Source organism: Pelobates fuscus, chromosome 1 (genome assembly GCF_036172605.1).
Source record: "Pelobates fuscus isolate aPelFus1 chromosome 1, aPelFus1.pri, whole genome shotgun sequence".
Taxonomy (NCBI): Eukaryota; Metazoa; Chordata; class Amphibia; order Anura; family Pelobatidae; genus Pelobates; species Pelobates fuscus.
The window spans coordinates 399,231,580-399,245,260 of record NC_086317.1 but is presented as its reverse complement, the minus strand read 5'-3'; the positions used below and the strand labels follow the sequence as shown (position 1 = coordinate 399,245,260).

The 13,681-nt window shown below is 38.7% G+C and overlaps 1 protein-coding gene across 1 annotated transcript in view; it reads right to left on the bottom strand.

The window, feature by feature from the left end:
- LOC134568921 (solute carrier family 26 member 10-like) overlaps positions 1 to 4,075 on the bottom strand; it is a 131,148-nt gene extending 127,073 nt beyond the window's left edge. Inside the window, exon 1 of the mRNA XM_063427638.1 lies at positions 3,810 to 4,075. Coding sequence (XP_063283708.1) covers positions 3,810 to 4,074 — 265 coding nt within the window. The 5' untranslated portion in view covers position 4,075. The remainder of the gene's footprint in view (positions 1 to 3,809) is intronic.
- Positions 4,076 to 13,681: the final 9,606 nt, after the last annotated feature.

Below are 13,681 nucleotides of genomic sequence, written 5' to 3'. Positions count from 1 at the left end.
TGTGACACCAGATATGAGTGGTGGCACTGGGCAAGTGGGCACAGTATACGCTGTGAGCCTGACACGCTGGCAGGCAGGCAACTGCAATTAGATTACACAGGAAAAAAAAAAGACTGATGTTCTAGCCCTAAAAAGGGCTTTTTGGGGTGCTGTCCTTACAGCAGAGATCAGATGAGTCCTTCAGGACTGTAGTGGACACTGAATACACTAGCCTAGCTATCAATTTCCCTATTAAATCAGCAGCAGCTACACTGTCCCTCCTCTCACTAAGAATGCAGCTTCCGAATGAATCTAAAATGGATTCTGTCCAGGAGGTGGGAGGGTCTGGGAGGGATGGACTGCTGCTGATTGGCTAGAATGTGTCTGCGAACGCGAACAAGCTATGTTCGCCAGGAACCATTCGCCAGCAAACTATTCGGGACATCTCTAAAGACAAACAAAGATATATTTTTATAAGTGTATAATATTGATATAATTGTATAATAAAATAAGTGTATAATAAAAAAACTATTAGTACTTAGAATGGCAGGGCTTAAGGTCAAGAGCAGAAGAAAACGTCAAGCTAAGGTCAAGAGCAGAAGAAAACGGAAAACAAGATATAAAGAATGCATAGCTATATGAATACATAAATATATGTATGTATGTCTGTCTATCCATCTATCTAAAATAATATTGACAGCCTGAAAGATAGTTTAATAAAATAATAATAGAAAAATCAATGAAGAAAATAAAAACCAGATGAATCTGTATTTCCATATTAATTCTACTCCTACTTACATCTGTGAAATATGTCTTCTTTCCATTTATCTATTATCTACTGATATCTATTATCTATTTTTTTAACAATATAAAATACACAGATTGCTCTATTTTCTTGTATTTATAGCTATGCTTATCTATAGAAAGAGTAAAACATTTAATTATACAGTAAGCATATTCACATGCAGACACCAGCAATCTCACTGACACGCATAAGCTCAATTGATACACAGCCTCATAAACAAACAATCTCATTGATATACACAAAAAGCACTACAGTGCTGACATAAAAAGCACTACAGTCAAGCTAACACACACATGCTCACTACAGACAAGCTCACACTCACATGCTTCCTACAAACAAGCTCACTTACACACATGCTCACTACAGACAAGCTCACACTGACGTGCTTCCTACAAACAAGCTCACTTACACACATGCTCACTATAGACAAGCTCACTGACACACACATGCTCCCTACAGAAAAGCTCAGTGACACACACATGCTCATTACAGACAAGCTCATTCAAGACAAGCTCACTGTCACACACATGCTCCCCACGGGCACCTTCACTGAAACACACATGCTCCCTACAGACAAACTCACTGACACACACATGCTCAATACAGACAAGTTCACTGATGCACACATGCTCCCAATAGACAAAATCACTGGTGCACACATGCTCACTACAGACAAGCACACTGACACATACGCATGCTCACTACCTTAAAGCTCACTGATACACACATGCTCACTACACACAAGCACACTGACACATACACATGCTCACTACAGACAAGCTCACTAACACACGCATGTACCCTACAGAAAAGCTCACTGACACACACATGCTCACAACACACAAGCACACTGACACATGCTGTCTACTTATAAGCTCACTGAGACACACATTTTCACTACACACAAGCACACTGAAAAATATACATGCACTCTACAGACAAGCCCACTGGTACACACCTGCTCCCTACAGAAAAGTTCACCGATACACACATGCTCACTACAGACAAGAACACTGGCACACACATGCTCACTACAGACAAGCTCACTAACATACACATGCACCCTACAGAAAAGCTCACTGACACACACATGCTCACAAGCACACTGACACATGCTCTCTACTGATAAGCTCACTGACACTAACATTTTCACTACACACACGCACACTGACAAATACACATGCTCTCTACAGACAAGCTCACTGACACACACATGCTCACTACACACAAGCACACTGGCACAAACTTGCGCACTACAGACACGCTGACAAACACACACATGCTCCCTACAGACAAGCTCACTGTCACACACATGCTCACCACAGACAAGCTCACTGACACACACATGCACCCTACAGAAAACCTCACTGACACACACCAATGCACCCTACAGACTCAATAGCAGGCACACACACAAGCTTACTCACTAGCATGCACACACACACACACACACACACAGAAGCTCACTCACTAGCAGGCACACGCACACACACACACACACACACACACAAGCTCAATCACTAGCAGGCACACGCTCACACACACACACACACACACACACAATCATTGTCATGGCTGAAGCTTACCTGGCACTGGCAGGTGAAGTTGCCATATTGGGGCCTCTTTCTTCCAATGAGGTCAGCAACTTGCGTGGGGGTGGGGCTTGTGTACGGGAGGTAGAGCTATGTTTGGGGGGGTATGTGCGGGAGCTGGGCATGCAGACAGAATTTATGTACATTTTGAAGGGAGACTGACAGGTCTCCCTCCGGCGCCAGCAGCCTCATTCGGCCGCACCAGCCCCCAGCTACTCCCTCTTTACTCCCCTCGGACTGACACAGTCCAAGGGAAAAATACTTAAATGGCATACTCCTGGTGATTTGGGCTTTCTGAGGGCCCAGGAGCCTCAGCCAACCAGGGCCAGTCCAGCCCTGGATCTATCTATCTATGTATCTATCTACCTATATATCTATCCACCTATCTGTCTATCTAACATAATAATGATAGACTTTCAGATAGCTAAATACATAGATAGAAAATATTCAAAGAAAAACAGGTAAATATGTATTTACATATTAATGCTTACCCCTACTTATATCTATGTAATATGTCTACTTTCCATTTATCTATTATCTACTGATGCTTATTATTTTTTTATACTACTTGAGGAAAATAGACACATAGATTGTTCTGTATTGCTAGAAATAGATAGATAGATAGATGCAGACCAATAGTGAGCTACATCTTTATTTTTGTGTAATATCTATCTATTTAACTATTTAAAATATTAGGTATAGCACACTCTTTTCTATCTATTTATCTATCTGTCCATCCGTCTACCTATAGCAAGTAACATAGATAGATAGATAAAAACATCTTTATCTACAACATATTAATTATATTTGTTTATCTCAAAACATAGATAGACCTCTATCTACTGTGTTGCTACAGTAGCTATAATCTACATGTCTATCTCAAATTATATAGATAAGTTGATTTGAATAGTCTTAATTTTCATTAAAAAATAAGGAAATTAAAAATTTATTACACAGCTTTTTTTAAAATAATATTTCACAGTTTCTAGAATGTCTATTATGCAACATAGAAAAAAAATATATATATTTTTTAAATTAAATAAATCACACAGTTTGAAACTGTTTGTTGGTAATAGTGTTGCATTGCATATTTGAATAAAGCTGTTGCAGTCACAGCAGGTTAGTATCTATAAAAAGTAATTATTGGGCAATTTTGTATAGGCAAAGCAAAGAACATGGAATCCATTGGAATGTTGTTTCACAAAAAATTATTTGCATAAAAACATGATTAAATTCCTTAATAATGTTTTATAGAATATCTGTCATGTCCACTTTTGCAACTTCCAAAACATCTGCTAAGATAAACAATTGGTCCAAATAATGTAGTTTGCAGGTAGATATAGCTACGCACATCTCTCAAACGCTAGTAATTCTGAGTTTAATAATAGCCCATTCTATTTACTATGGTAGAAAATTCCAACCTATTTACTTACCTTGTGGGATATGAACTATCCCAACTGTCAGGCCAGCGATGAGATCTCCTAGAATCCATTTCTTTAACTTGTACCTGGGTAGCCAGCCAACAATTGGGATCCTATTTTTAAGTAAAGTGTGGAAAGCATGGGAAGAACATTTCCAGCTTCTTGTCAATCTGTCCCTTAGGCTCGGAGCAGGCCTTTCTAGGTCCTTAGCACTGCCATAGATCTTTTGGAACTGCTCTTCCGTATAGATGCTCCGGTACACTGCAAGAGTGCTCATAGTGAAGGCTGACAATGTAATATGAGATCACTAGGGATGGCAAGGAGGGAAGTCCTTATATATTTTTTTGCTAATCTACTCTGGCTTTCCTGATTGTGCTAGTGAACCAATCATAACTTGGTCAGTATTGGAAATATCCTCCCTGAAAACATCCTTTATTAACTAATTCTGCTAAAAGAAGAATGCTTCAGGAAACATATGTGGTCACCTTTGAAGCCTTGACTCGAAGCATCACAGAGACGTAAAATAAGCATATCAAAACAAGTGAACATTATAAAGCTTAACCAAGAAATAAAATAAAAAAACGAAACATGACCATGCTAAAATATATATTTTTTCAAACATGAAGCATTTTTTATTGCTGAAAAAAAAATCAAACATGAAACAGTTTTGAAAGCAGAACAGTTTTAGATTTTACTATTTAAATATTGACTAAAAGTCTGTTATATTTCCCAGTGATGCATTTTAAGAAACAAATAAAAAGTTAATATTTTTTGCTATAAATGATTGCATAGTATTGTGATTTCCACTTGATCACTGCTTGTGTTTAAAAAAATAAAATACAACTACAAATGCAGAATACTTTTTTCTCATATGTGTACATACATATAGACAGAGACATTCTGTTAATTATTTGATTTTTTATTTATTTAGAACAAATAAAACCATTTTGTAACTATAAATTATCTCAATGAAAAGTTCAAAGGTAGAAAAAGGGTTTGTAAATGTCACATTTTAGTTAATTTGATACAATTAGATCTTCAAACAAAGCATAATATATTGCTAATAATATTAAAAAAAAAATAATGATGATAATGTGAGGAGAGTATAATTTATTAAAGGGGAAGGAGCATTACATATTTTTTTTTATCAATTAACCCCATACACACGAATAGAAAGAAGAGGAGTGAGCGATATCAATTTCTACTTCTTAATTGAAGTTCTGGGGTACTCAGCTTAGATAGTTAAATCCATAAAGATCCTTGCTCATTTTATTATTATTATTATTATTATCAGTAGTAGTAGTTTTTATATAACGCCAACTAATTCCGCAGTTGACTCCATACCCACAATACACAAGGTGGGAGGGGAAGCTGATTAATACACATCTGTGCAAAGTGGACCTAATTTAAGCACATATCCTGAGTAGAAGAGTGGGATGAATCAGTGCAACAAAATTATGAAATAGCAATTTTAAGAATAAAGCAGCTAATTTTCCAGCCAACCATTTGTGAATTCAGTGACATGTTTGGCATAAATTCCATGTAGTCAATAAATTAATTCTATATTAGTATTTATTTTAGCTTATTCTGACCAAACTTTTTCATTTTGATTTATTTTTTATATTGATGAAATTTGACATGATTAATAAAAATCTGCTGGCGAGTCAGAGCTGGTGAGTACCAATCCGTGTCACTGTCCGAGGCTGACTCAATGTAAAAATATGTTTCGGACTAAGGCAATGCAAAATGGGTGAAATGGTGTAGGAGACATATTTTCATTTATGATAGACAGTGTGTCTGTTAGCTATACTTGCTAAAAGAAGTTTATCAGAATTAAAATAAACTGAGAGCATTAACAGTTACTGGTATAGACAAACATTAGAAAAAAAAATAACAGCAACAAACAACAGAATCACAATCATAGAGACAACAGTAAACAAAGAACCATGCATTATTATTTAACTTCTAAAACACCTTGCTACAGCTCCACCTTCTGTCTAGTCACGAAACATACACATTATATGTGATGGATGATGCTGGTTCTCCACCTCAGTATTAATATGTCCATCAATATATAATGCTTAACTTCTTCTGTAGTAGCTAGTTGTATATAACTTTGAAAGTCTTTTTGTTCATAACGGTTTCGTGTCCAGTGTAAACTGTGAGTGTACAAGTCTTATTTTCGAGAAGTAATTTTCAATCTTTAGCTCCTTTAGGTAACTATGTAAAATCCCTCGAGAATGACAGTTCATGTAATCCACACAACTTATGACAGTTTCTTCTGTCCTCAGCCATAGTGGATCTTTCTACTTCTGTTTCCTCACTGAATTCTACTGTTTTGATAGTGCTGCATTTATTCACTTCAAACTCTGACTCCTTTCCAACTTGGAAATTGTTAGTGTAGGACTTACCTGAGAGGTTTGCCTTGATGTGGCAGGTGAGCTTACACTTCATTGACCATTGGAGTGATACTAAAAACTTCCAGTTATTTAAATGTGCATAGAGATTTCGGATTGTGTGTAAGTCTTCATGGTAGTCTATTTTGCAAGTAACTAGCTATCATTATAGCATTTGCCCAATATTTATTGGCTCTGAATCAATAAGCCATCAATGTGCAACAATAGTTTGAGTAGGTTTAACACATACAATCCATAATATGTTTAGGATTTGCTCTGTGCTTATCCTGTGGTTATCTTGACTCTTGATGACCCTGGGATTTGTCTCAGCTTTCCAGTTGGAAACAGTTGTTTTCAGATGTTCTTCCCATCTCAAGTGAAAACATGACATATTTTGTCCTATATTCTTGTGTAAATTGTGACTGAGGACTACTTTCTAGAACATTTCTGAAAGTATTATATTACAATGGAAGACTACATAGCAATAATTTCACTGTGTCGTTATCTTCTGTAAGGAAACCAAGTATATTTAAACCTTCTTCGGTAGTTTCCTCCCGAACCGCCAGAGCCTAGTATATATAGCTCTCCGTTCAGAAGCTGCAATAGATGAAATCCATACGAAATCCCAATAGCTTTACAAGATAATTCCCTTTGTAAAGCATACGAATCCCCAAACATCAGCCGAAGTCAAGAAGAAGGGTACAAAATGAACTGTCTTTAATTACCACACACCGGCATTTATGCAAGTCCCCATGCAAGAGGACATCCCACATGGAGGGACAAAATATAACCAATCACATACAGTAAAAGCATAAAACACACCCAGCACAAACATACAATTCCCTCCCCTAGTCCTGGAGATAATCAAGTCTGATAAAGTAATAACTTGATTATCTCCAGGCAGAAAAATCACAATTTCCCCCAATATCTGGAACACCCCCCCCCTTTTTTTTTTTATATATATTTTATTCAATTTAGAATAGCATAATCAACTTTTCCAATATATTCAGTTAAGTAAAAACGTGGGCATATTAATATCTTAATGGGTATGAAAACAGTAATGGATGTAACAGTAGGGATCAATAGCAAGGTGTTGAGCAGTCTCTGTTGTCTACTTGCTGTTACTCTGTGGTCAATTGCGGACCATAAGGAGCTGTGCCTAGTTACAGAGTCCTGTGGGCCAATGTGCCATGTTGTGTCGCAAAGGGGTTTCTGTAACTCCTTCTGTCTCTGTGTGGTCCCCATCACTTGTCGGGGGTGGTTCTCGCAGCCTTGGGCAACGGAGTCAGCCTCTTGATTGTGCTGTTAGTCGGCGCCTTGGAACACCCCTTTATACATGGGGTATCCCCACAAACAATATGTCCCCTGATAGCCCCGATCTGGGTGACCAACATATTCAAATTTCACCCAGATCGGTTCAGGGGCTCTCAAAAACCATGGAAGTCCTCTGTGACCGGTTCACCATGGGTGGGCTGCCCAAAATAGTTCCACAAGTTTGGGTGGTTTTGCCGGTCACTTTAGAAAAGGGAGAAAAATTAATAAAAGTACCGAATGTATTCCCCTGGCTCCTAGCAGCGATTGTTCCCCTCATTCGTATGCACAAATAGCGAATTCGAATAGCGCTCTTCTAGCTAATCGGTACATATAGATCCAGCGTTCGTGTGTTTGAGACCGGTGTTCGGGAAGTCGAGTGTCTGATTTTAGTTCCAGACACTCGACGACCAAGTCCCGCTGCCTTTGTTCGTCTGAGAAAAGATGGCCGCGTTTTTCTCAGCCACGTGGCGTTCGGTAGTACGAACGCTGGCCGCACACGTAGAGGGTTTAATTGACGCAGGCTTTGAAGTTAAATGAGCCAGGGGGCTCTTTGTTCGGTAGTTCCATCTACCGAAGGGAAAAACAAAGAAATACTGAATAAAAGGGTAATTTCTTCACATATTCCATACTTTTTTTCTCAGTTTCTAGTATAGAGATCACACATTTGTATATTTCCTGTCATACGGTTTCCTTAGGAGACACAGCTTACCATTTATCGTTAAATTCTCATGCTGTTTCTGCAAAGATATTAATAGAATTTTTAACATGTGTTTATTTGTGACATGAATCAATTGGTCATTTTCCACTAACAGATATACATATTGCATTTGCTCCTTTCCCATTCAGTCACATTATTAATAGGCCTTTATACGTGTAGCACATCTTTCAAGTTACATTTGGATATCAGCAGTTCTACGTCAAACTTCCTCAGCTTTGTCGCTGCAAATGTAATCTCTGGTCCACTTGCACTTTCTGCAGTTTTCAATGTGTTTTAGATTGAATCAGTACATTTATTCCAGTGTGCTCTGGTTCTGTTAATTATACTATACCTGAAAAAGTCTTATCAGGATTCAAATGAATGCATTGCATTGAACTTTAATTTTATAACAAAACAAAAACAATAACAGAACAACAAACAGCAACAGAGTCAAAATCTTAGAGATAACAGGGAACAAAGAAAAAATATATTTTCTATAATGTCTGTAACAGACATCTCCATCCCTATAAAAGATACGACTTCCATCTATACTCTAATCTGCTAAACAGGTATTATATATAATACGATGTTCCATGTTTTTATTTTGTCAGTGTCAAGCTATCTTTAGAAACATAAAAACATAGAATGTGACGGCAGGTAAGAACCATTCGGCCCATCTAGTCTGCCCAATTTTCTAAATACTTATAGTTATCTTATAGTTAGGATAGCCTTAGGCCTATCCAACGCATGCTTAAACTCTTTTACTGTGTTAACCTCTACCACTTCAGCTGGAAGGCTATTCCATGCATCCACTACCCTCTCAGTAAAGTAATACTTCCTGATATTATGTTTAAACATTTACCCCTCTAATTTTACCACTTGTTGTGGTAGTTTTTCTTCTTTTAAATTTAGTCTCCTCCTTTACTGTGTTGATTCCCTTTATGTATTTAAATGTTTCTATCATATCCCCCCTGTCTCGTCTTTCCTCCTATGTTTGTCACCCTGTGTCCACTTTAGATCGAGAAAGACACAAGTTACAGTGAAGCCAAGGCACTGAAGGCAGACAAATAATATTTTTTTTTTATATATAAATTATGTGACAAGGTGAATATCAATTACTAGGAGAACCACCATAAAATAAACTACATTCCCAAACTTCTAACAAGAACTATGTGAATAAACTCTTCACCAATTATCTTCTTTAATTTCCATTGACTTTAATATTGAAGCAAAACATATCATTGTGCATTGTATTTGCACCGTGGGGAGTTTTATCATGTTCGATCCCAACGCAAACTTTTTAGTGCAGAGCTGTAAGTTAAAACAACTCAGTCAGCAATTTAAATCTGCTGCAGGCGTGTGCTGAACAGTTTGGTAAGATTTATTTTCAATTCATTCAATGAACTTGTAGAAACTGTAAGACCAGGTCTAGCTATTTAAATGAAATGGGCCAGCTGACTCTTTAAATTTGGAACCTCATGATGAGAATACTCACAAATACTCAAAAAATGCCATAAACCACATCATATCAAAGTCAACTTGGACTACGTCTTAATAAAGAAACTTTACAGCATACTTTACACCTCCAAATGCCAGTGAATGTATCATTTAATGTATTCAAAGCTTCTCTGAGTCACAAACTCTGGAAAACATATCTGTGACGGTAGTCATCATCACCTGGGGTTTCATAAGGACATTTTATGTAGGACCCTGGACTTTTCCTATGTTTGTCCCCCTGTGTCCATTGTGAGTGCAGGTTGTGTGTCAGGGCCGTCTTTAACGCGGGGAAAATGGTTACACCTGGGGGACCCAATGCAGCAGTGGCCCCGCTGCCCATATCCCCCATGGGCCTGCATGGCTGTCATTGTGACTGCACCGGGGCCCACACACAAAGGGTGCCCACCGGGTGGCCCAGACACTTAGAGTCACCTGGTGAGCATGTTTTTAGCAGGGGCCTGGACGAGCACTGTGGCTCTTTAACAGTGCGGCCGGGCCCCTTTACAGCAGCATGGGAGGAAATGAAGGCCAATGTAGAATTAGACCTATGCAACAAGTATGTAGTAAGTAAGGAATGGTAAACAAAGGCACTCTGTTTTAAACTTTTCTGCTACAAAAAAAATGAAAAAATAAAAATGAAAACAAAAATACAAAATCTATAAGAAAATATTACCAGAGCGATCCTATATATGTAAAGGAATATTAAAATGTTATATTGTGTATTTTTTTCCTATGATCTTATTTCCTGGCAGCAGTTGTCCTTTTTTTTGCATATGTAGGCCGCAATCTAGGTTCTACTTTGATGACATAATTGTGCTATATGCACACCAAGCAAATCAGTGGTTTCCATCATTAAATGAGTTTTTCTGCTGACCAAAAAAATAAATTAGTAAACAGACATTATTAATTAACTCTGTGTTTAGAAAAGCTCTGCTAATCAAGCATTGTTTTTAGAAATTAAAATGTTTTATTTTAATTATTATTGTTTTTCAATGTATTATTATTATTTTTCAGTTTATTTAAATTACTAATATGTTTTATCACTATGCCCAATTTTTATACTTTAAGTCTTCTATGAACTATAGGCTTTTGTCTGTGAATGTCTGTGAGTGTGTGAATGTGTGTGAGTGTGTGAGTGTCTGAGTGTGAATGTCTGAATGTATGTGTGTGTCTGTGAGTGTGTGTGTGTCTGTGAGTGTATGTGTGTCTGTGAATGTATGTGTGTGTGTCTGTGAGTATCTGTGTGTGTCTGTGAGTGTATGTGTGTGTGTGTCGGTGAATGTGTGTTTGAGTATGTGTGTCAGTGTGTGTGTGCACGCGTATATATATTATTTTGGGGGGGGATCTTAGGTGTGTTCCCACACTTTATTCCCCAAGACTTGACCCCTGGTTTTATCCATTTTATATCAATAACTTGCTATCTATGTTTTATCAATGACTTAAAAGTTGAAGTATGATATCTTTGTATTCATTTTGTTTCACACCTAGAAGGGTTAACTGCTCTGTCAGGAAGCTTTTAGACAAAACCTTCTCTGGATTCAGGGTGAGGCATTCACTCAAAATGTATTGTCCGCCCAAGCTACGTGCTACCAAGAACAATATTAGGTTCATGTAACATTTTTTTAACCATGTGTAGACTTTGGAGGTAGAATAGGTTAAATAAATATAGATTATAGCTATTAAAGTTACTCTTTATATAATATCTCATCATTAGTGCAGGTTTTCAGTTTTTTCTGAACAGGTGGCTCTTTCATTAGGCATTTAAGAATTAAAAAAACTACTAAATATTTCACCACCATGAATGGATGGAGATTTTGGTGAATTCAAAAGATTTATTCTGAGTTTGATTTAAAAAAAAAAAAAAAAAAAACACAGTGCCTCTCTTGTATTCAAAAATATCATATATGTGTTAAAAGTTAGCCTATAGTATGGGAGGTGTTCCTTTAATCACAAGGAGAAGGCAGGCATTTAGCATGGGTTGCAAGTACAAATGAATGGCATTTTAAAATGCATGAAACTCACAGATCTCTGTGGATGGTCCTACTCACCCAGAACATGATATACACTGAACAAAATTAGAAACGCAACACTTTTGTTTTTGCTGAACTCAAAGATCTAAGACTTTTTCTATGTACACAAAAGGCCTATTTCTCTCAAATATTGTTCACAAATCTGTCTAAATCTGGCAAATTAAGCTATACACAACCGAATACGCCAATAATTCCTGCTACACGAGCTCTAAACTACAAGTAAGCAAGCAAACTGCTACTTAGCACTGTGAAAGCAACCGATCCTGACCCGAAACACCCTGCTTACCAGCACTCATGTCCATCCTCTTTAAGGCCTACTGGGCTTGTGCACAGGCAGAGCTAAGAAGCGGCTGATCTCCTGATGCTGTGTGCAAGCCTCGTGGCGGTCCTCAATGAGGATGAGGTTACCCCTTTGGACCGGTGGGTGTCATCTTGGTCCCCACTGGGCCACGTCCAACCCGCATCGCAACACATTCCACTAGCCTTAGATGCCACATGGTGCGACCAAGGTGGCCGCCATGCAAACAACTCAACAGTGCTGAGTGGGCCCCAAGGGCCAGGGGTGGAGAGACCTCTTCAATGCATGCTTTGATGAAATTTGCCAGAGATTCTGGGGGCGTATTGCCCACAGGTCTAACACACTCACCACTTCGACCACACAGCCGAGCCAGAGAGTAGTCCCAGCTGCTCAAATCACAGCCAGGCTGGCTGCCAAATCAAAGACACCTCCACGCAGGCGACCTCATACCCGACGGTTGCTCTGGAAACCGGCAAACCTGCGGACCCATGATCCTGCCACTACTGCAAGGGGGATACAGGGACTTAAGGCAGGGAATCCCTATCAGGCCTAGAGCTGAAGATTCCTGGAGCTGCAGTCTCAGAGGCACATACCGGTCACCCGGTCTGATGGATACACTAGCAGGAACTCCCACAACTTTGGAGCTGGTCTTTCTGCCGCGGCCCAGCATGGAAAACACTGGTCTCTGGAGGCCTCCCTGTGGCATAGGATGAACAGAGGCTTCACTGTCACTTACCTGTGAATATAGGAATTTCTGTTCTCCGCCCTGAGCTTTTCAGGAGTGTTGAATATCCAGGGGCCACTAAGTAAAGTTGCTGTTACTTTTAGTCTCACATGTTTCCTTTAGTTTTACCTCATGCACTTTTTAAACAGAGATTTCAGGGTTTTTTTTCTTTTGTGTACTAACCCAGTACCTTCGAATATACTGTTCTATCAGCATGTTTTATCCATCATTTAGCTATCACTACCTGTCTAACACATCTTGTTCCTTTATGCTACCACTAACACCACAGACATGTAAACATGGATTAAGATGTCCTATGTCTCAATACCTCTGAATATTCCTGTTTTTCCTATATCAAAAATGGTGCATATGTTGTCAACATGTCAAATGTCACAATGTCGATAAATCCATTCTGTACAACTATACTGACGTGTCATTATCGCTTTGATTGTTAACCCTTGCGCTACAAAAAAAAATCTGTGTTAGTGAGCACTTCTCCTTGCCGAGATAATCCATCCACCTCACAGGTGTGGCATGTTAAGATGCTGATTATTTCACAGGTGGGCCTTAGACTGGCCAAAATAAATGACCACTCTAAAATGTGCAGTTTTACTGTATTCAGGGGCTGGGGGGGGGGGGGGGGGGAATCCGAAAACCTGTCAGTATCTGGTGTGACCACCATTTGCCTCACGCAGTGCACATCTCCTTCGCATAGGGTTGATCAGGTTGGTAGATTGTGGCCAGTGGAATGTTGGCCCACTCCTCTTCAATGGCTGTGCAAAGTTGCTTGATATTGGCAGGACCTTGAACATGCTGTTGTAAACGCCGATCCAGAGCATCCCAAATATGCTCAATGGGTGACATGTCCTGTGAGTATCCTGGCCATGCAAGAACTGGAATGCTTTCAGCTTCTAGGAATTGTGTACAG